The 24490-nt window shown below is 36.5% G+C and overlaps 3 protein-coding genes and 1 long non-coding RNA gene across 7 annotated transcripts in view; 2 read left to right on the top strand and 2 right to left on the bottom strand.

The window, feature by feature from the left end:
• LOC121739983 (WD repeat-containing protein 7) overlaps window positions 1-24490 on the bottom strand; it is a 116119-nt gene that overhangs the window by 51147 nt on the left and 40482 nt on the right. The gene's annotated exons all lie outside the window — the stretch shown is intronic.
• Window positions 794-22906, bottom strand: LOC121739991. Its single transcript, XR_006037517.1, has 4 exons — window positions 22895-22906; window positions 14577-14844; window positions 12991-12994; window positions 794-805 (listed from the first exon to the last, which is right to left on the bottom strand). It is a non-coding gene; the product is annotated as an uncharacterized LOC121739991 (long non-coding RNA).
• LOC121739987 (pupal cuticle protein PCP52-like) lies at window positions 1791-4250 on the top strand. The gene is made up of 4 exons (XM_042132657.1): window positions 1791-1813; window positions 3066-3200; window positions 3465-3693; window positions 3799-4250. Exons 1-4 carry the CDS (start codon window positions 1802-1804, stop codon window positions 4206-4208), a joined length of 786 nt encoding a protein of 261 aa, XP_041988591.1. The 5' UTR covers window positions 1791-1801; the 3' UTR covers window positions 4209-4250.
• LOC121739989 lies at window positions 4777-6740 on the top strand. The gene is made up of 4 exons (XM_042132660.1): window positions 4777-4868; window positions 5079-5232; window positions 5978-6115; window positions 6389-6740. Exons 1-4 carry the CDS (start codon window positions 4857-4859, stop codon window positions 6610-6612), a joined length of 528 nt encoding a protein of 175 aa, XP_041988594.1. The 5' UTR covers window positions 4777-4856; the 3' UTR covers window positions 6613-6740.

Below are 24490 nucleotides of genomic sequence, written 5' to 3'. Positions count from 1 at the left end.
TACTATTATAATATTAAGGAAAAGAAATAAATATGTATAATCATTTCAACGAATTTATAATTCTCAAATTTAATATTAATATCATCAAAAATATAAACTTAAATATCTAAAGTAGATGGTACAATAATCACTCACTAACCTGTTTCCTTGAAGGCGGCTCGTTCAGAAGTGATGGCCGACGGCACTAAATCACTTTTCATGACATGACGTCTGTCAAACGTCAAAGTGACGTTTGACAGTCGCCATAGACATCGGTGACAGATATATGACTAATATTTAAATAAAAAAAAATGTAAACAAACGGTAAAATACTTTAAAATAATACGTGTATGTAACAAATGTAACATAACAATATATGCGAAAGTCTGTCTTTCTGTTTGTTACCTCTTCCTTATCATATACTTTAATATGGTGCAATTTGAAGTAGCTGTTGCATCAGATGATGTTATTTCAATGGATTCAATAGATGCACGCTGTATTCAATGAAAATTCAATTTCTTTATTATTTTATTACTTACATAAAATAGGAATAATAACTTTTTTTTGCAAAAACATGGTATCTATACTAATATTATAAATGCGAAAGTATCTCTGTCTGTCTGTCTGTCTGTCTGTCTGTCTCGCTTTCACGCCAAAACTACCAAACCGATTGTTATGAAATTTTGTATACAGAATATAGTCTAAAGCCTGAGAAAGGACATAGGCTACTTTTTTACTGGAAAAAAGGGTTGTAAGGGGGTGAAACTACGTAAATATGTTCAAATTAAGTTAGTTCCAAAAATGCATAATAGATGGCGCCGTGCGTCTCTTACATCGCGCTAACGCTTGCCCAAAGATCTTTCTATAAGAGGTGGTATCATCTTACATTCGAGTTTCGATTTTTTTTCGATTATTTCTTCTTTTTTACGTCATTTAATAACTCAGTACTTTATCTATACAGTGACGTAACCTTAAACCTATCAATGATAAATAGTTTATGTGTAAAGTTGTGTAATTGGGGGGCTAAATAAGCTTTAAAATTTGGCATAAAATAATATAAAGTTTAATTTTAAAAAATTAAATATTATGTGCACACTGCACAGCTGCTGTTTTGATTTAAGGGGTACCAGGGTTTTTTTTTATAAAAGCTTTTGACACCAATTTTGTTGACATCGCGCGCTATAAACTGATGTCAATGCGGACGAAGTCGCGGGCAACAGCTAGTTTACAATAAAATGCTACAATGTGAAATAGCACTCATGAGAGGACAGACGATAGCCTAGTGTAATTGGTCTTCAAACAGTTGTTTGAAGACCAACTAAAGATAGTATTTACTTGATGCAAGCGTTTCAAATGCGTTTCGAAATAACAAAAATTCATAGCACTCAATCTTGTCTCGAAATATGCTTCAATTGTGCCCTGAGGTTTTTCGACATGTTTGTCTTTTCAATTGTTCTGTGAAAAAACTTCATAACGGCAACTACACTTTCCTAAATTCCTAGTCCATATTTCGAGTAAGTATGGACTATAGGGCTCTGGGCCATTAACATTCGAAGTAACAAAATAGAAGAAAACATCAATCAGCATTCCACGAGAACCAGTGTGGCCAGTCATGTATGGCGCCTAAATATTGCTCCAATAAACTCGAGATGGCCACAGTTTGCGTCAAATTGGAGTTTCCTGATGCTTACACCTTCGGGCGCTTGACATTTCTTTTTTACATTTTTTATCCGAGACATCCAGTTTTTGAGTCATATGGTACTGTAATATAAAAACCGTCTGAAGCCTGGTGGAGCCAATCAGTAGCCATCCACGCAGCAAGATGAGAGTTCTGGTTAGTTGTTAAGTGATTGTGTTTGTGTATATCGAGACATTTGCGTATATTGGAGCGTTCGGTTCGAGTTCTTCCGCGTTCTTTCTTTGTTCACTTGGGTTGTCTTAAACGCAGTTTAAATTATTCAAATATCAACTTTAGTTAAATGCCCTTTTAAGATGTGATAATTCTATTGCTACGGTCACCTTTTTCGGCGCTTGGCGATGCGTCTCTACGACTTTCAGTCATTGTTGTTTGATATAAAATTATTCGCACTTCATCATGTTGTAATTGAGTTACATTTCCAGACGTCTCAAAATTTGGCCATATTGTTTGTTTATTGAAAAAGTTTCTTTGCACAGAAAAAAATCTAGATTTTTTACGCAAAAAACCTTTTCATTTGTTTTATGAAATAATGGGGCAAACGAGCAAACGGATCACCTGATGGAAAGCAACTTCCGTCGCCCATGGACACTCGCAGCATCAGAAGAGCTGCAGATGCGTTGCCATTTTGTCCTAAAATCTATTTATATTGCTATCAATTTCGAATTTCAAATTCTGAATTTTGTGCGTATTTTAGGTATACGCATAATGCATATAAACAATAAAATTCCGAATTCAGTATTAAAACTAATAGTAATATTTCAGACAGCTGATATTGTTCTCAAATATTAAATTTCCAACATTTATAAGTACATTATCATTCCTTTTGTCCTTATTTCATTGATTCCAATAAGTGAATAGGGCTCTTTACTAAGTTAATCTTTGATCCCTTGCTCAAGAAACAAAGCATTGACATTCAATACTTTCCTCCCACCTAGCTCGACCATTTTGTAAAATTATAAATTTTTTTGGTGACTAAACTATAGGTAATCATGGCCCACGTATTAAAATTATCTTCTAACAATCCGCCCTCGCTGTGTCCTTAATTAGTATCGATTAGACACATTAACAATTGTAATATACCGGTACGAGCAAGGCAGAACTACATACATTTTAATGTAATTTTACTGCAATAAATATTAGATACAAGTGTTTTTTGTATTCGATTTGCAAGAGTGATTTATATTAAAGTGCCTGCTTAAAATTTATAGCTTTATAGCAGTACTGAATTTGCTCACAAAAGGAACTTCGTTGCGAAAAACTTAATAGTTGCTAGTGGTTGGCAGTAAGATGAACCATAGAACAATAATTACACAGCACTAAATTACAAAGCTTTTAAATAAAAAGACAACATTTTTAGTAATGGGTACTTGATGTATTTAATTTTCAGATTCTGTCTGCATTCGTTGCTTTCGCCGCGGCAGCGCCTGCGCCGCAAACGCCTATCATTGGCGTTATACCGACCTTCGTCGTTGCGCCTACAATTCCACCAGGCGATGTGGAAGCCGCAGTCATTGACGCTCAGGTTCGTTTTTTTTTGTAAAATTGACACTACCGTCTTTGGTCACTACAGACTGGAGGCATACTATACATTATCTACTAAATTCTCCAACAGCTCAGATCAACGCACATGCAAACATACGTCTCTTTCATTTACATATCTTTTGTAGACGAACTGTGCAGCTTCACTGTAGTTGAATCTTTGACTGCTGACCTGTTATAATAATTATTAAGTATATTTCACAAACAATACATTTCTTTTTTGACCAACATTTACTTATTAACGCAGGTCAAATCCCTTGATCAAGCCCAAGCTGCCGTCGACCAAGCCAGAGAATTAACCGAAATTGCTTCTGAAAATGTTAACGAAGGTGTTCTTGAGGTTAACGACTTGGCCAAGGAAAAGGCTGACCTAGCTTTGTGGGAGGCTGAAGAGAAGAAATGGCAAAACCTTAACGCTGAACAACTGGCTATTGCCCAGCAGCAAGCCGCTGCTGCAAGCCTTGAAGCAAGCGCTGGTAGGTATTCGCATTAAAAACATTTTTTTATGTGTGTAGTTTAATACCCCTGCACTGTTAAAAATATTATCACTTCTCAAAATTCAATTTGTTTTAAACTTCCAGAACCTGAAATAAAAGCTGCCTCACCTGCCGAAGAACCAAAACCAGAAGAACCCAAAATAGAAGAAGCCAAAACAGAGGAGAAAATTGAACAGACCGCTGAAATCAAATCTGCCGAGCAACCCGCAGAGCAGCCGGAAATTAAATCTGAAAATATCGTCGAAACCTCAGTTGAAATTAAACCCGCTGCTGAAATAGCACCTGAAGTTAAAGCGACTGAGCTGAAAACCTTGAACCTCAGCGACATCAAACCAAAACTACTTAGCCCTGTTGTATACGCTGCTCCTAACCTAGGATTCGGTTACCAACCATTGATTACTCCCGTAGCATATTCCCAACCGGCTTGGAACAGTTACTCCGCAGTGACTTCCTTCCAAAACCTGCAAGGTCAACTCTTGACCCAAATCCACTAAGCTTTTACACTAAGCAAAATAAATTAGAATATATCTGTGCAATCATTGGTTTTTCTTTTTCTGCCCCTACGCGTATGTGTGTGATTGATCGGTATAAACCCTAATCATCGATAGAGGCAAAGCAACGTGTTTTATAGATGAAAGATGTTTTAATAACGTTAATTACTCTGTTGACTCACATTTTAATTATTTATCAAAACATGTGCTATGGTTAACGTGACCATACGTCCCGCTTTGTGCGGGACAGTCCCGCTTTCTGGCAGTCTGTCCCGCTGTCCCTCGCGAGGCCGAAATTGTCCCGCTTTTGCAAAGAGACCAAACGATAATTTAAAAGTATTATTTTACATTCAAAATAACTGTGCAATGCCGGGTAGTCACGCAATTCCATTCAACAAATGTGGTTATTCTGCCATATTTTGCTTAAATACAGATAGGCATTAGACATTCACAACGTACTCAATCAGTTGTACATCCTCTATACTTTCATAATTAATCATAAAATGAAAATAAAATTTATTTGGGGGGGGGCGGGGGTCCATAGATGTCCCGCTCTAACAAAAAAAAATGGTCACGTTAGCTATGGTCGTTATTAAACAGTAGTCTAGAATAGTTCTACTCATTCAGTAGCCAATAGCCACTACGACTAAGATGAGAGTTCTGGTATGTATTAACTATTAAACTATTGATTTACCTTGTTCATGTACAAAGTTAATTGATGCAATAGAACAAGTTTACTGGGTCATTTGTAAATGCGCAATACAAACTGTATGGTATTATTTTTTGTAATCTTATTAGTATATTTGAATAAAGAAAGAAGTACTATAAGCTTGGATCACTTAACAATTAACAAATTATATACATTTTGAACAGATCATCCTTGCTGTAGCCACGTTAACGGCCGCGGCTCCGCACCTTCCATCTAAATCTAATGGAATTTCTGAAGATGGCGAAGTCATTAAAATTGAGAAAGCCTTAGGAGAGCAAAGATTTATACGTTCAACAGACGATTCAGAGTCTACTACTGGTATGTATTATAAATTAAAATACACTTTGCACGTGAAATGGATGATAATATTTAAAAAAAAATTCCAATACAAATTGCCGTTAATTATTATATTTTGTTACAAGTCAACTCATAATTTTAACAGGTACTTAATGATTAGTAGTCTAATAAAGTTTCAAATTTTTTTTAAGAGCCTATGCTGTCCCACTGCTGGGCAAAGGCCCTCCCCCAAAGTCTTCTAATCCTCTCGATCCAACGCAGCCGTAGGCCAACCTGGCTCGTATTTGTTGCTGTTGCTTTGTGACCGTATGCTTGCGGCTTGTATGGCCCGCCCAGTCCCATTTTAGCTTGGCAGCTTTTATGCCGACGTCTGCAATACCAGTTTTGGAGCGCAGTGTGCTAATTCTTATTAGGTCCGCTAGTCTGACCCCTAAATGCTGCGCTCCATCGCTCTTTGGCAAACCCCGAGCTGGGGCCGTTGCGACTCGGTCAATGACCAGGTCTGAGCGCCGTAAGTTAGGATGGGCAAAATAAACATGTGGACGTTTCAGGGAGATTGGTAAATTTCCCTTCATCAGCGTCTTCATGGACCAGTAGCTCTTGCAGGAGTTTTCGATTCGTCGATCGACTTCCTTCCCTTGTCTGTTATCAAAAGAGACAGCTGGCCCAAGTAGATGTATGTACTTAATTATATGCAATACGAGTAGGTATATCAAGTATGTAAATGAAAATAAATTCTGATATTTTAATAAAACTCTATTTTCAGACAACTCAGAACTTGAAGATTCAGACTCGGAATTGTCTGAAGAATCACTTTGGTTGGCCGATGAGAAAAAATGGCACGAACAAGAAAATGAAGGCACAGAAACAACGGAACTCGAGGGAGAAGCTAGTCATGAACAAGGTGAATGTATAATATATTAAGTTATTATTCATGTTCATAATATTGTTTATAAGACAAAAACAATTAATGAACTTAACTAAAACAATTCATGGGTCATTTATTCAATTTATGACAATTGACACCTCATAAATTTAATAAATTACTCTTGAATTGAAATGAAATTGAAATGTGACAAAATCACCACTTTTAAGTCTAATTAAAAAATTTGCTTACATTTTAAAAGACGGTATAGTAAAGTATTTCATGACTAAAGTACACTTTTTATTCTTCCAGAAAAATCATCATCAGAGACAGAAGATTTAAGTGGAAGTATAATACCAACTGTGTTAGTAGAGGATGTAGATTTAAATAATGCAAATGCTGAAACCCTATATCCACAGTCATCATTATATCAAAACAATTTGATGCCTTGGGATATCCCTGGCGCATACTCTAGGCGTTGGCTTTATGAATTACCACAGTACTATAATAGGGTTCCACGTATATCAAAACATTAAGCAAAACCCTTGTTAACACTTTATTTCGTAGTACATTCTATTGTTATTTCTTAGAATATATGAGGGCAGAACCCTAGACACTAGCATTGTATAAACATTCTTAATTAAAATACTTATTACATATAATATTGTTTTTGCATTATATCCTACTAATATTATAAAGGCGAAAGTTTGTTTGGATGTATGGATGTATAGATGTATGGATGTGTGGATGTGTGGATGTATGCATGTTTGTTACTCTTTCACGCAAAAACTACTGAACGGATTTTAATGAAACTTTACAATAATATAGCTTATACATCAGAATAACACATAGGCTACAATTTTAACCGACTTTCAAAATGGGGGAGGTGTTATGTGCGTTTTCTTATGTTCAACGATTACTCCGCCGTTTGTTAACCGATTTTCAAAATTTTTCTTTTGGTATGTAGGGTATCATCCCAATTTGTTATTATATTCACAAAAGTGGTGATCTGATGAAGGATCCATAAGTAATCGAGGGAACTCCTCAAAATTTATGGGGAAACATGTGGTGACTTCGGTTTCGTGAGAAGTATTCTAAGCATATGCTACAAACAAGTAAGATTTTGCACCGAGGTATACCTGGTATACCGTGGTTCGGAAGGTGCTGAGAGAACTCCTGATTCTTTATAGATACTAGTTTGGGAGTTTCGGCGTTGTTTTAAGAACGGAAAGCATATGCTACTATGCAAATTACATTCATCATCATCATCATCACTACCATAATATTATACCATGCATCGTCCCATGATTATGAGCCTTTTCATAGTCTTTTAGATCGAGGCTCGAGTTTGTCAAGCGATAATTTAAAAAAATCTATACTTAATATTATAAACCTGAAGAGTATGTTTGCTTGAATGCGCTAATCTCAGGAACTACAGGTCCGATTTGAAAACTTATTTCAGTGTTAGATATCTCATTTATCGAGTAAGGCTATAGGCTATATTATATTATATTATCACGCTAAGACTACTACGACCGAAGAAACTCAGGAAAATGTGGTTAAAACGGGGAAAATATTAGAAAGGGTTTATCTCACGAACTACTGGAGCAATTTTTATAGCAATATTTGGCACTTATATAGAGTAGACCACGTGAAAGGAGTATTTATAGCTATTTTTATTCGAAAATGGACGGTTTCTGTGAAATTCCTAATTTACGCGGGCGAAGCCGCGCGGGACATCTAGTACTCGGTAAAATAAAAGTAAAGATATAAATTTTATTTTATCGTTATTATGTGGTTATTATGATATCTATTACTTATGATATAAAATTAATATTACTATACGATTAAATAAAGGTTGTTGTTTCGCATTCCAGCCGCGGTTAGTAAGCGCGTGAGCACGTTCTGTGACGTAGTTAGACACGTGGTTAATTCAAAGGCTTTTTCCTTCAATCGACTAAACTTATCTTAGTTAAGTCTACTAATAAAACAATGAATAGCTAACCGTTTCCTATATATTCTATAGCAGCAATACTCAAATAGCTTTCATAAGGGCTCCGGGAGCGACACATGTTTTTTTTAGACATGGTATCATGAATGCAACCAGCATGAAGTCACGTTACAAAACAATGCCACATGAAAATGTTAACTTCCTCTCGGAATAGGCTAGATGACTATTTTGTTTTCTTATTGGTAATTGAAAGGCCCTTAAAAAATAGAAACATCGCTGAAAGAATGACTCTGATAGCTTAAAAATTCACCAAGATATGACAATTCAAACATCTCATAAAATAGACCTGCCCGAAACGCTCCATACAAAGTGCTACGAAAGACTGACGTCACTCTTTCGTAGTTAGTACGCATCGGGAGACAAATTTGTTCGATAGGTATATCAAATATTGCGTTTATGAAAGTAGTTTCATAACAAAAGTTGCTTTTAATTGCATAAGTTATCGATTGGTATACAAATATTAAGAAATTTAATTGAAAAAAAAATCGACTTGATTATCTAACTTTGAAGGCGCATAACAAAAAAAAATAAAAATGCTATCGAGCTGTAATTTTGGGAATACTTATTTTTCGCCGTGATTTCTTTATTTTATTAACCAAATTCGCTAATCTTTGACCTTGTCATCATCCCTATTGTGTACAGCGAAAGAAATGAAGAGAAAGAACATACTTTATACAAATTCTGACCACGCACATCGATCACGAGTGACTAACGAAATGGAAATTATGACCACGGACGAGATATTCTTATCACGCGGCCTTGCACACCAAGACCCGGTCACCCAGATTCGTGTGACGTGTGTTGAATTTGCCAAAAGTATTTACTTTTAATTTCAGTTGTATTTTGCCTATTTGGTTAGGAATTACGAGGGCTGCTATTTATGTATCCGGAACTGGCCACTTACAAGAACAATATTTAAAAAGTAATTACAACATTTGAAAATAGAACTCTTTGGTTGAAGAATACATTTTGTTTCATGTGACTGTCAATTATTTTTCCATTGTGGCGTCATTTTGAAAATTGTGTGTCTTCATTTGCCATGAATTTAACGCGTGAACATTTTCGTGCAATGATTTACTACGATTTTCGGCGTGGGCTAAATCAACAACAGTGCTTTATTCAACTCACCGCAACTTTTGGAGATGAAGCACCATCAAAAACCACTGTTTATCACTGGTACAGTGAGTTTAATCGTGGGCGGTCTATGCTCACGGATGAAAATAAAGAAGGTCGCCCAAAAACAGCTGTTGTCCCTCAAAATATAGATGCTGTGCGGGAACTAATAATGCGTGATCGTCATGTTACATATCGCGAGATAGAGGCGTCCTTAGGCATAAGTATGACGAGCATACATAAGATATTACACGAACATTTGGCTGTAAAAAAAATATGTTCGCGTTGGATTCCGCACAACTTGACAATCGATCAAAAACGGGCTCGTGTCGATTGGTGCAAAAAAATGATAAAAAAATACAACCGTGGTACGTCAAAAGCCGTTTATAATATCTACACAGGTGATGAATCTTGGATCTATGCATATGACTCCGAAACTAAACAACAGTCAACGGTGTGGGTGTTCCAAGATGAGCCGAAACCAACAAAAGTTACTCGTGCAAAAAGTACTTTGAAGCAAATGGTCGCCTGTTTTTTTGGAATTAATGGACAGTGACAGTGCCATTAGAGAATCGTAAAACGGTTAATTCTGAATGGTATACGACCATTTGTTTACCAGAAGTCTTTGAAGAAATAAGAAAGGACAACCGACAACGCAGAATCATATTACATCACGACAATGCTAGCTGTCACACCTCAGCTGAAACAACTCAGTTTTTGGAGGGTCAAAAGATCGAATTGACTGGTCATCCGCCGTACAGCCCTGATTTGGCACCTAACGATTTCTTTTTATTTCCATACGCGAAGAACAAATTACGTGGTCAACGTTTTTCGAGCCGCGAAGAGGCTGTTGATGCGTTCAAAATGCACGTTTTGGAGATACCTCAATCAGAATGGAAAAAGTGCTATGAAAATTGGTTCCAGCGTATGCAAAAGTGTGTCGATCATCGCGGCGAATATTTTGAAAAGCAATAAAACCATATTAAATGATATATGTTTGTTTCTTTTTTTAATTCCGGATACATAAATAGCAGCCCTCGTAGTACGCAGTGATATATTATCGTCTTCTATGTACCATCGAAGAAACTGATTCATAGGCAGTTGACGGACCTACGATATTGGGTCGGATTTTGTCAATTCAATATTAGTCGTTATTTGTCGGCTGGGTTTGAAATAACGCAACCAAATTACGTAGACCATCTGCCTGTGAATCAACTTCTCTGATAGTACATAAACTTATTCTAATCCTACTAATCCTACTAATATTATAAAGGCGAAAGTTTGTTTGGATGTATGGATGTATGGATGTGTGGATGTAAGGATGTTTGTTACTCTTTCACGCAAAAACTACCGAACGGATTTTAATGAAACTTTACAATAATATAGCTTATACATCAGATTTCAGAATAACACATAGGCTACAATTTTAACCGACTTTCAAAATGGGGGAGGTGTTATGTTCGTTTTCTTATGTTCAACGATTACTCCACCGTTTGTTAACCGATTTTCAAAATTTTTCTTTTGGTATATAGGGTATCATCCCAATTTGGTATTATATGCACAAAAGTGGTGATCTGATGAAGGATGCATAAGTAATCGAGGGAACTCCTCAAAATTTATATGGCAATATGTGGTGACTTCGGTTTCGTGAGAAGTATTCTAAGCATATGCTACCAACAAGTAAGATTTTGCACCGAGGTATACCTGGTATACCGTGGTTCAGAAGGTGCTGAGAGAACTCCTGATTCTTTATAGATACAAGTTTGGGAGTTTCGGCTTTGTTTTAAGAACGGAAAGCATATGCTACTATGCAAATTACATTAATCATCATCATCATCATCACTACCATATTATCCTACTAATATTATAAAGGCGAAAGTTTGTTTGGATGTATGGATGTATGGATGTGTGGATGTATGGATGTTTGTTACTCTTTCACGCAAAAACTACCGAACGGATTTTAATGAAACTTTACAATAATATAGCTTATACATCAGAATAACACATAGGCTACAATTTTAACCGACTTTCAAAATGGAGGAGGTGTTATGTTCGTTTTTTATGTTCAACGATTACTCCGCCGTTTGTTAACCGATTTTCAAAAATTTTCTTTTGGTCTATGAGGTATCATCCGAATTTGGTATAGGGTTGTTGAGGAAGTGATTATGAGGAAGAGGAGGAGGAAGAGGAATCGTCACGCGCAAATTTAGAGGATGCGGATGAGGAAGAGGATATTTTTTGAGGAAGAGGATGCGGATGAGGAAGCGGATGAGGAATGGGATGATAGGAAATTTCAAATTATAAATACTAGCGGACCCAAACCAAAAGCCTTTGTCCAGTACATAACTAGGTACATACATTACACAAAAAAAACCGGCCAAGTGCGAGTCGGACTCGCGCACCGAGGGTTCCGACTGCTTAAAGGTATTATAGACCTGAGTATTTGGTATGAATTTCAATTTAATACCTCTACGCGTTTATGAGGAAATGGGTAGTAAGTTTAAAATTATTAAAAAAATATATATTATGTGATGTAACTAAAAATTTATGGTTTTCGTAATTTTTCCTTTATCTATGCTATAAGACGTTGCTTCGTACCAAATTTCAAGATTCTGAGTTCACGGGAAGCACCCTGTAGGTTTTGATTCCCTTGCAAGTGTCGAAAATTTGCGGCATAAACGGCTGTATCTTTTGATTGCGTTGGCTTAGAAGTTTGATTTTTTCACAGCTTCAAGGGACAGTAGACCTGAGTAATTGATATAAATTTCAGCTTCATACCTCCACGCGTTCCTGAGAAAAAGGGTCTTGACAGACGGACGGACGGACAGACGGACAACAAAGTGATCCTATAAGGGTTCCGTTTTTTCCTTTTGAGGTACGGAACCCTAAAAATAATTAAAAGGGCATTTTCCAGTGGACCAAACTATGAATCTAAACCATTCTCAAAACACACACCATAAAGAATCATCAAAATCGGTCCAGCAGTTAAGGAGGAGCACAGTAACATACACAACACACGCACACAAAAATAATCGGCCAAGTGCGAGTCGGACTCGCGCATGAAGGATTTCGTACCGTTATAGAGAAATAAAACCGGCCAAGTGCGAGTCGGACTCGCGCACCGAGGGTTCCGACAGCTTAAAGGTATTATAGACCTGAGTATTTGGTATGAATTTCAATTTAATACCTCTACGCGTTTATGAGGAAATGGGTAGTAAGTTTAAAATTATTAAAAAAAAAAATATTATGTGATGTAACTAAAAATTTATGGTTTTCGTAATTTTTCCTTTATCTATGCTATAAGACGTTGCTTCGTACCAAATTTCAAGATTCTGAGTTCACGGGAAGCAGCCTGTAGGTTTTGATTCCCTTGCAAGTGTCGAAAATTTGCGGCATAAACGGCTGTATCTTTTGATTGCGTTGGCTTAGAAGTTTGATTTTTTCACAGCTTCAAGGGACAGTAGACCTGAGTAATTGATATAAATTTCAGCTTCATACCTCCACGCGTTCCTGAGAAAAAGGGTCTTGACAGACGGACAGACGGACAACAAAGTGATCCTATAAGGGTTCCGTTTTTTCCTTTTGAGGTACGGAACCCTAAAAATAGGCCAAAAATTGTGTTTTTTGTATGGGAGCCCCCCTTAATTTTTTATTTTATTTTAATATTATTATTAATCATTAAAGTACACATACAATTAAGGACTTTGTGAAAATTTCAAGTGCGTACCTCTTGCGATTATTGATTACGAACAAAAAAGGCCAAAAAAAGTCAAGTTTGTTGTATGGGGACCCCCCTTAAATATTAATTTAATTTTGTTTTAGTTTTTGCTGTTATAGCGGCAACAAAAATACACAATCTGTAAAAATTTCAGAAGGCTAGCTATAGCCGTTCTTGAGATACAGTCTGGAGACAGACAGACAGACGGACAGACATCGAAGTCTCAGTAATAGAGTCCCGTTTTTACCCTTTGGGTACGGAACCCTAAAAAGATGAGTGAATGATACAATTCTCGCGCTCTGGTATGTACGTTGCCATGATTGGATACGCAGTGAAATTCCTCATAAATTTTGAGGAAGCGATAGCGGAAGAGGATTTTTTATTTTTATTTATGAGGATGCGGTAGCGGTTGAGGAACCCAAAATATTGCGGAACTTCCTCATTATGAGGAAGCGGAAGAGGAATCCTCAGCAACCCTAATTTGGTATTATCTTCGCAAAAGTGGTGATCTGATGAAGGATCCAGAAGTAATCGAGGGATCTCCTCAAAATTTATAGGGAAACATAATATGGTGACTTCGGTTTCGTGAGAAGTATTTTAAACATATGCTACCAATAAGTAAGATTTTGCACCAAGGTATACCTGGCATACCGTGGCTCAGAAGGTGCTGAGAGAACGTCGGATTCTTTATAGATTTGGGAGTTTCGGTGTTGTTTTAAGAACGGTAAGCATATGCTACTATGCAAATTACATTCATCATCATCATCATCACTACCATGTTATACCATGCATCGTCCCATGATTATGAGCCTTTTCATAGTCTTTTAGATCGAGGTTCGAGTTAGTCAAGCGATAATAAAAAAAAATCTATACTTAATATTATAAACCTGAAGAGTATGTTTGCTTGAACGCACTTATCTCAGGAACTACTGGTCCGATTTAGAAACTTATTTCAGTGTTAGATAGCTAATTTATCGAGTAAGACTATAGGCTATATATTATCACGCTAAGACTAATGCGACCGAATAAACTCAGAAAAATGTGGGAAACACGTGGGAAATATTAGAAATTACGAACTACTGGAGCAATTTTTATGGCAATATTTGGCACAGATATAGAGTAGACCGAGTGAAGGGAGTAGGGACATAAGCTATTTTTTATGGGAAAATGTACGGTTTCCGTAAAATTCCTAATTTACGCGGGCGAAGCCGCGCGGGACATCTAGTAGATAATAATGAAGAAAAACAAAATTATTAGGTCATCTCATAGCTTTGCTAAAAAGCATATTAATGCACAATGTTCGTGGATCGGACAAGAGCTCTACGGGCCAGGCCACAACACTGCGTTGCGGCGTCGCATAGAAAAGCAATGTAGTTTTTTGCGATGCGACGTCGCAACGCAGTGTTGTGGCCTGGTCCTACATGTTATGCAAAAAACATGCAAAAACCATTATGCGCCAACGTAGAGAGGCCGCGTAAATAGGAAGAAAAGAACCCTCCCGATCAAATCTATCAACTGACAGTTGATAGATTTGATCGGGAGGGTTCTTTTCTTACAATTAACCTACATTAAAATCGGTTCCTCATGGGAGTGGCGATGCGACAAAGATAACATAATATTACACGCTTTATTTGTGTTTTATTGCTTCGTAGGCCAACTCTTAGGCCGTGTTCACACCAAACCGACTGTGAGCCACCGAATGTGAGCGAACGCTACGCAGGTTATTGTATTTCTATACGTATTCACTTTTTCGTTCACACCTAACCGACAATACGCCATTACGCTAGGCGTAGGCGCGGACATTCGATACCGCATAATATTCCGTATGATTTTCACGTTCACACTGGGGCTCACAGTGAGCCTGCGCCCTGCTCACATTCGGCGGCGTATAGTCAGTTTGGTCTGAACACGCGCTTAGATTTATAACTTCTTTCACCAGATTCCTTATTTACCGATTGTAAAAACTTTAACAAACTACTACTATAACACTACAAGTTTTATGTAATTATTCTATAACACAATTTTCTTTTTCCGTTACACGTATATGGGTGAAGCTTGCTAAATATGCCAATTATCTTAACAATCACTTAGATCCCAGCAATAATACTGAGAACAGCTATAAATATTGTAAACGTAAAAGGGTTTTCATACACTTCTCTGTAGCCCGATTCTAATATTTTAATGCGACAGTAAGGCAGCTGCGTTCCTTGTTCGATCCAGTCCCTTTCCTATCAAACTATTATGGTATTCTCACAAAATATATAACATACTGCTTTGCCGTTTCATATTGATAAGATCGAATAAGGAGCGATGCTGCATTGATATTTCTTTACAATAGAATAAGTGTGCTGTAGTCATTACATGTGAAAAAACACATGTCACGCGTGCCTATAAACGTCACTAATTACTATTAATATAATGTAACCGGATCAATATAACATAAAACATATTAGACCTCCGCTCGAGGTAGTGATGTCACAATCATAAGTATTGCATCGATGAGGATAAACAATTTTAACAAGAGACTAACTGCCGCACTCACAGACAAATATTAATTATTTACCTGTAGTTAATTGAAGATTTTGACATAAGCCCCATATATTATCTATCAAAGTCTTCATTTAATTATAGCAGTAAGTCGTAAAATAGGTAAAACATAACCATGATTTGAAAATGTAGAGACCATGACAGATAAAGAATATTCACAATACCATTAAATATATGTTATACTGGAAAACTGATGTAGCACCTCCATCGTGGGTATCGCAGACACAATAACAATTGTTATGCGGCAGTCGGCTGCCGCTTCGGGATTGATGGGTTAAATAAAAATTAAGTATGGAGAAACTTTTTGTTCTGGAAAGGGACATATGACATATCACATAAGATTCTATCTCAGAAAATTCACGTTTTCCGCGTAATAATCGTATTTCGGCCCAACGAAGTCAATATATCTAGCTATAAATATCGCTATATCTATATTGTATCTTTCCTCTATGGTACGTTTAACGACATAATATCGATATTGTCTACCGTTAATCACATCACTATAAGTATCACGTCCGAGGGCATCTAATTAAAAAAAAAACAGCCAAGTGCGAGTCGGACTCGCGCACGAAAGGTTCCGTGCCACTATAGAGCAAAAATATGAAAAAAATGTGTTTTTGTTTGTATTTCAATTTTATTAATTACTAGCATGAGTAAAATAAACGCGTTTAAGTGTAGTCCAAAAAAATTCAAGATTATTTTAAATAAAAAAAATTTTGTTGTGCCTCACTCAACATAGATAGGTATCTTCAATAAATTAGAACATTTTATGGTTCTATCTTTTATAGTTTAGGCAGCGTACGCAAAATAAGTAACTTTTCTGGTCGATTTTTTACACCTTGTCTCCGAAAAACCCAAATATCTTACGGAAACCTATTTTTTCCTAAATAAAATTTAGCCTATGACATAGGCTAAATTTTATTTAGCTACATTATCCACGAGTAATACTCGTGGATAATGTAGCTTTCGAACAGTGAAAGAATTTTAAAAATCGGTCCAGCAGTTTTTGAGCCTATTCATCACAATAATTATACAAACAAAGTTTTCCTCTTTATAATATTAGTGTAGAAGTGTAGATTAAAGTACAAATAAAACTGAGTATTTTGTGAACATTTCAGGTGGCTACCTGTTGTCATCACTGATACCGAGCAAAAAATTTTAAAAAATCACGATTGTTGTACGGGAGCCCCCCTAAAATAATTATTTTATTTTGCTTTTAGTATTTGTTCTTATAGCGGCAACAGAAATACACAATCTGTGAAAATTTCAGAAGTCTAGCTATAGCGGTTCTTGAGTTACAGCCTGGAGACAGACAGACGGACAGACATCGAAGTCTCAGTAATAGAGTCCCGTTTTTACCCTTTGGGTACGGAACCCTAAAAATATATAATAAGTCCACGAACAACGCGCAACGTACAAGGTATTGTAGAGGTCGGCCACAACGCGAGCTGACGAAATTGTGGCCGGTGGTTGCGAGCCGGCGTGGTGGGCGCGGCGGGCGCGGTGTCGCCAGGAATTCACTAAAATATACTAAGTATTATTATAATGTGCGAAGCCCGGACAAGAAGAATGAAAAATGATTCACGGACGCACTCAGGCTTGACTTGAAATTGGCTTGAACAGCAACTTTCCATTGTGGCTATCAACTACCAAGCAAATAGCATAATATATACCATAAGCTCATCGTAATATAATTAACTAGATGTCCCGCGCGGCTTCGCCCGCGTAAATTAGGAATTTTACAGAAACCGTACATTTTCCCATATAAAATAGCTTTGTATACTCCCTTCACGTGGTCTACTCTACAGTGTGTAACAAAAACTAGTGATAATACTTTAGGGTGTGTACACGTTCCTTGTAGAGAGTTTACTGTGAAAGTAGCAGCTCTGAAAGACGAACATTTTTTTTCACTTTTGTATGGGCAAGGGCCCGAGCGTCACGAGTTTCCCCATACAAAAGTGAAAAAAAATTTTGGTCTTTCAGCGCTGCTACTTTCACAGTCAACTCTCTACAAGGAACACGTACACACCCTAAAGTATTATCACTTGTTTTTGTTACACCCTGTATATCTGTGCTTAATATTGCCATAAAAATTGCTCCAGTAGTTCGTAATTTCTAATATTTCCCCCGTTTTTCCCACATTTTCCTGCGTTTCTTCGGTCGTATTAGTCTTAGCGTGATAATATATAGCCTATAGTCTTACTCGATAAATTAGCTATCTAACACTGAAATAAGTTTTTAAATCGGACCTGTTGTTCCTGAGATTAACGCATTCAAGCAAACATACTCTTTAAGTTTATAATATTAGGTAGGTATATTTTTTTTAATTATCGTTAGACAAACTCGAGTCTCGATCTAAAAGACTATGAAAATTACCAATAACAGGGTCATTATAGGCTCATAAGTCATAACTATGGGACGATGCATGGTATAATATGGTAGTGATGATGATGATGAATGTAATTTGCACAGTAGCATATGCTTTCCGTTCTTAAAACAACGCCGAAACTCCCAAACTTGTATCTATAAAGAATCAGGAGTTCTCTCAGCACCTTCCGAACCACGGTAAAGTATACCTCGGTGCAAAATCTTACTTGTTGGTAGCATATGCTTAAAATACTTCTCACGAAACCGAAGTCACCACATGTTCCCCTATAAATTTTGAGGAGTTCCCTCGATTAATTATGGATCCTTCATCAGATCACCACTTTTATGAATAACACCTCCCCCATTTTGAAAGTCGGTTAAAATTGTAGCCTATGTGTTATTCTGATGTATAAGCTATATTATTGTAAAGTTTCACTAAAATCCGTTCAGTAGTTTTTGCGTGAAAGAGTAACAAACATCCATACATCCACACATCCATACATCCAAACTTTCGTCTTTATAATATTAGTAGGACTAGTAGGATAGACTAGATGACGCCCCCAACTCCGTTGCGCCAAAATTCGTTTATCGGGCGGCAACCGTACATTTTTCCGGGATATATCCTATGTCCTTTCCCGGGATTCGAAGTATCTTCCATACCAATCAGCAAAATCGGTCAAGCGATTTGGGCGTGATGAGGTAACAGACAGCTGATAGACACATTTTCGCATTTACAATATTAGTAAGTAAGTATGGATTATAATGTACGCAACCCGGCCAAGAAGAATGAAAAATGATTTTTGAACGAACGCACTCAGAGAGAATATTTTGAGAGATTAATTGGCTTGAACAGCAACTTTAATTTAATACAGATTTTGGGTTTTGGAGATCCAATAGAATCGCTGCACATAGCCTGGTCAGACAAATGAAGCAATTCGAAAACACATCACTTCAGGCCCGGATCTAGGGGGGGGCGAGAGGGTGCACTTGCCCCGGGCGGAAAAGTATGCGGGGCGGCCGGAGGCCACCTGCCAAACTTTTGCCGCTTTTTTCACCGCCGCGTGCGCCACCAATGGCCCACCGCGCTACCCCGTCAACGTTGTTTCGCAGAATTCTATCGGTTGTTAAAAGACTTGGAGGCGCCCCTTGTCGCGGGGCAATCATAGCATTTTATTTAAGTACCAATTGAAAACGCACATTTTTGCTTGGAGGACGGCAAATTGGGATTCTGCTCCCCCCTTTTTAAAACGTAGATCCGGGCCTGCATCACTTATAATAAGGCAGCTCTAAGTGGAAACGCACCCTTAGATAGGATATGGTCGCTGTTTGCGTACTGTACTGCATTTGTGTACTGAGTACTGACCCACATTTTTTTTGTCGAATTTTGAATGCAGTCTTATTCTAAATGATCTAAAGAACATGACTGCATTCACAACTCAATCCGTATTTTTTTGTGGGATGATATATGCTTAACAGAGTCTATGTATGGAGTTTACATATAATTTAAAGATAGAGAAAAACAATATAATTTAAAGATAAGTAATTATAACATCTCTTTCATTGCGGCCGTTAGAACATCTTTATAAACATCTTTGAAGATCTGTATCTTCTCGGCCGAACCAACAATTGACCTACACCGTTCCATCGTTATCCGAAAGACATTCGCACGATGCCATCTTTAACAAGACGTAAAATTATATATTAAACTAAAGCGCATTCCACATTATGTTTAGAGGTGAAATATTTTGGGAACTGCTTATTGCGTGCTTCCTGAGTGTAACACCCGTATCAATTAAATGTACAATGTACATACACAACAATTACAATCATATTTTGGTGGTCGTTTTCAATGAATTTAATTGTATCGGAAACATAATCTATTTCTTAAACTACCTATTAATTTTTTACCGCGCTGTCTAGTGTTAAATTCATTAACAATTCATGATGGAATAATTTTTCCTCGGCCTGAAAGAATTTCACAGTATGTTTTATGCGGCCAACTTAAGCATGATGTGCTTTGTGCCTGCATAATATATTTTCTTGTGTCATATCGTATTAGTAATGAACGTAATACTAACAAGCGCAAAACTGACAAGCAGAGGAAATAAGAATTGCGTGACATTTATACGTAGGAGAGCCATGCTTCGGCATTCGCTGCAAAACCTAGTTATTGCGCATGTCCAAATCATGTCATGCCATGGCAACGACAACTGTTTACGACTTGACATTTAACCCAATTGCAATTTGTTGGTGGCGTTGCAATGAACAAACCAGTGGGAGAGCCATGCTTCGGCACGAATGGGCCGGCTCGACCGGATAAATACCACGTTCTCACAGAAAACCGGCGTGAAACAGCGCTTGCGCTGTGTTTCGCCGAGTTTATTATATATTCTATATATTATTTATTATATATATTCCGTGAGTTTACCGGAGGCCCAATCCCCTAACCCCTACCCTATTCCCTTCCCTACCCTCAACTATTCCCTTCCCTTCCCTTTCCTACCCTCCCCTATTACCCTATTCCCTCTTAAAAGGCCGGCAAGTGGCAACGCACTTGCAGCTCTTCTGATGCTGCGAGTGTCCATGGGCGACAGAAGTTGCTTTCCATCAGGTGACCCGTTTGCTCGTTTGCCCCCTTATTTCACAAAAAAAAAAAGACATTAAGGGTTTTCCTAGATCCTAAATTAAAGAAGAGCATGTCAATATAAACTTCTGACTTTTATGATTTTTTTTTGTTAAGGTAACTATTTTTATATTGCCGTTTTGGTATATCTAGAGATCGCCCAATGGTCGATATTCGACCTTAGTTTCAACGACATTAAGACTACTACGTTTCATTTGTAAAAAAATATTGACTATCATATATTTTTTTCAACTCTCGTTGATCTCAGACTGGCCGTGTAAATCTAATCGTATCTAAGATTAGTATATATTAAGTCTATGCTAAGATTCATAAAAAAAATATATAATCAATTTTCAATTTGTCAACTTGTTGTCTCAGACTGGCCGTGTAAATCTAATCGTATCTAAGATTCATAGACATAATAAACGAGGTTTATGCTAAGATTCATAAAGAAAATATAATCAATTTTCAATTTGTCAACTTGTTGTCAACAGACTTCAAACACAAATAAAAGAGTACCTATAATTCGTACGTATAGGCAACAGATATACACAATCTGTGAAAATTTCAGAAGTCTAGCTATAGGCCTCTTGGATATCTCTAGTGGCGCGGCGAGTGGCAGATTCAGGCAACACGTGTCCGTCAGAGTGCGATCAGCTGTAAAATACGGTTTACTAGTTTTAATGAAAACACGTTGAAAATGTTAAAAAGTGCTCTGAAATAGGAAAATATGGGCGGTACGAGGTACTGTTGTGTTGTAGGGTGCAATAATTCCCAATCTTCGAATCGTGAATTAACGTTTTATTCGTTTCTGAGACGGAATTGGGAAACGTATCGAAATCAACATGCCGATTATTAATCATGCTTAAATCTAAATCTCGCATGAATATTTCTAAAATATCACGTGCAAGTTATTTTTAATATCATTGTTTCATTATGTATGATAATATATTGTAATTTAAAAAACGATATAATAAAAAATAACACATAAAATTATTGTCGGTTTAATATTTCAGAACAATACTTATTCCTTCAATATTCACTTTTGCATGTATACTATTATCATACTAATATACTAATTACTGATATTACTAATTTACTAATAATATTATAAGTGCGAAAGTGTGTCTGTCTGTTACCTCTTAACGTCTAAACTGCTGAACAGATTTTGCTGAAATTTGGCATGGATAACTCTATATATCCTTATGAGTCCCGAAAAAGGACATAGGCAGTGGCGTAACTATAAGATCCGGGGCCCGTGGCAAATCGATGGGGCTCTATCAGTAAAAATCGTTACGTTAATAATCTATACTAATATTATAAATGCGAAAGTATCTCTGTCTGTCTGTCTGTCTGTCTGTCTGTCTCGCTTTCACGCCAAAACTACTGAACCGATTGTAATGAAATTTTGTACACAGATAGTCTAAAGCCTGAGAAAGGACATACGCTACTTTTTAACTGGAAAAGGGGGTTGTAAGGGGGTGAAAATGCGTAAATTTGGTCAAATTAAGTTAGTTCTAAAAATTCAAAATAGATGGCGCCAAGAGTCCCCTAGATCGCGCTATTGCTTGCTCATGCGTATTTCTATAAGAGGTGGTACCATGTTAAACTATATTTTCGATTCTTTCGATTGTTATACACGTTATTAACTAATAACTCACCTACCAACTTAGATATCAAATTCAAAAACAACAGCGCCAGAACTACTAAACCGATTGTAATGAATTTTTTACACAGATAGTCTAAAGCCTGAGAAAGGACATAGGCTACTTTTTAACTGGAAAAGGGTAAGGGGGTGAAAATGCGTAAATTTGGTCAAATTAAGTTAGTTCCAAAAACTCAAAATAGATGGCACCAAGAGTCCCCTAGATCGCGCTATTGCTTGCTCATGCGTATTTCTATAAGAGGTGGTACCATGATAGACTAGGTTTTTCGATTCTTATACACGTTATTAACTAGGAACTCACCTACCAACTTAGATTAGATATCAAATTCAAAAACAACAGCGCCAAAACTGCTGAATCGATTGTAATGAAATTTTGTACACAGATAGTCTAAAGCCTGAGAAAGGACATAGGCTACTTATTACTGGAAAAAGGGGTTGTAAGGGGGTGTTTATGCGTAAATTTGTTCAAATTAAGTTAGTTCCAAAAACTGGAACAGATGGCGCCAAGAGTCGCCTAGATCGCGCTATCGCTTGCTCATATGTATTTCTATAAGAGGTGGTACCATGTTGAGTTAATATTTCAATGCTTTCGATTGTTATACATGTTATTAAATAACTCACGTACCAACATAGAAATCAGAAACAACAGTCTACCAATAATAAATACTAAATAGTTTATGGCCTATGGGTATTGGCTATTGGGCAAAGCTAAAGTTCTGTAATGCATTATGCAGCTAAGTTCAAAAGTAAATATCATATTATGTGCACACTACACGGCTGTTTTGGGTATTTTGATTTAAGGGGTACCAGGGTTTTAAAAAGCTTTTGACACCAATTTTATTGACACCGCGCGCTATTAACTGAAGTCCACGCGGACGAAGTCGCGGGCAACAGTTAGTAAAACAATATGTACTTAACAAATGTTGCCCTTTTGGGCCGGAGGCCCGTGGCATTTTGCCAGCCCTATAGTTACGCCACTGGACATAGGATACTTTTTGTCTCCAGAAAATGTACGGTTCCCGAACCCGCGCGAATAAAAAGTTATGGCACAACGGAGTTGCGGGCGTCATCTAGTAAATATGTATAATACATTATTACATATTAAAATTTTCTTTGATAATTAAATACAATATCTTCATTTTCCATTTTCATTTTGCATGTACGGTTGAATAGTTGCTGAAAATATATTTGTTTACATAATTCAACTATTAATTAATTTTCCAATTAATACATAGCTCCACTTTCACGTCGTACAGTCGATTACCTCCTCTGGTCTGTGGTATTACTTTTAAACGGATGATTCGTTCTACTCTCCATCATCATGGATTTCGAAGACCTCATGAACACGATCGCTTTGGAATAGTTTGTGCCCTATAATTTTTAATTAGGTAAACAACCTGTTATTAGTAATAAGTAATAAATAAAATAAATACTTAAATAAAAATAAAAATAGCCTTTATTCTATTACCAATTAAGTGAGTCTTACATTTTTTTCATTTATAAGATTAAGTACATGCATAATATTTTTGTTATCAATAATAGTATTCGGTTTAAATATTACATTAGAATCAACTGATTACAATAAAACATTTGATTTGAGTTTAGGTAATTAAAACATCATACGAAGTAATCAAAAGACCATTAACATTTGTTTGTTATATTATACAATTTATCAATACTATTAGTTTAAAATATTGCATTATTTTAAATTTATTTCATTAAAACATTTCACTATAAATTAATCAAAGCATATTTTTTTTTACATAACTATCAACAACTAATAAAATGATTTCAGTGGTTGTAATTCTTTTTATATTACTATATCCATTCCATCTCATATTACATTACTTTATTAATTATAATCAATAAACCAATGCAACACACAACAAAACATACAAATATTAAATTTATTATTCTGCATGCAAAGAATATACATATTAATTAATATAGCATTCAATTTTCGTATATAATATTAATCAATATAGCATTCAATTTTCTATTTCTTTTAATCTACTAATAAATAATCTATTCAGGTAATAGTCGCCTTATTGGCGTAGGCCTCCCCCAATATCTTCCACCTCTGTCTATCTCTTGCTTCTCTCATCCAGTCCTCTCTAACTTCTGTGTAAATACACAAATATTTACTCTATCGTGTTTTCTCTGTTCTCCTCTATTTCTCGTATTGTCTTGTTACTTATTCTATCTCTTAGCTTAATATATAACATGCTTCTCTCTATTATCCTCTGGCAATCGCTATTTTACATAGTTTAAGGAAAATATTATGCAGAGAACATCTTTTCTTCTAGTGGAAGAGGATGGTGGGGGGTGATTGTCTTAATCTCCCGCGGTGACAAGCCGTACTGGGAGAT

Source organism: Aricia agestis, chromosome 2 (genome assembly GCF_905147365.1).
Source record: "Aricia agestis chromosome 2, ilAriAges1.1, whole genome shotgun sequence".
NCBI classification, from domain to species: domain Eukaryota; kingdom Metazoa; phylum Arthropoda; class Insecta; order Lepidoptera; family Lycaenidae; genus Aricia; species Aricia agestis.
The sequence above is the reverse complement of the archived record's forward strand: the minus strand, read 5'-3'. Positions and strand labels throughout refer to the sequence as shown.

Excerpts from the sequence above, each read along its gene's own strand:
- LOC121739987 (XM_042132657.1), top strand. Across the intron at positions 3,201-3,464 it reads CCGCAGTCATTGACGCTCAG|GTCAAATCCCTTGATCAAGC; the intron begins GTTCGTTTTTTT and ends TTATTAACGCAG. Across the intron at positions 3,694-3,798 it reads AAGCCTTGAAGCAAGCGCTG|AACCTGAAATAAAAGCTGCC; the intron begins GTAGGTATTCGC and ends TTAAACTTCCAG.
- LOC121739989 (XM_042132660.1), top strand. Across the intron at positions 5,233-5,977 it reads CGATTCAGAGTCTACTACTG|ACAACTCAGAACTTGAAGAT; the intron begins GTATGTATTATA and ends CTCTATTTTCAG. Across the intron at positions 6,116-6,388 it reads AGAAGCTAGTCATGAACAAG|AAAAATCATCATCAGAGACA; the intron begins GTGAATGTATAA and ends TTATTCTTCCAG.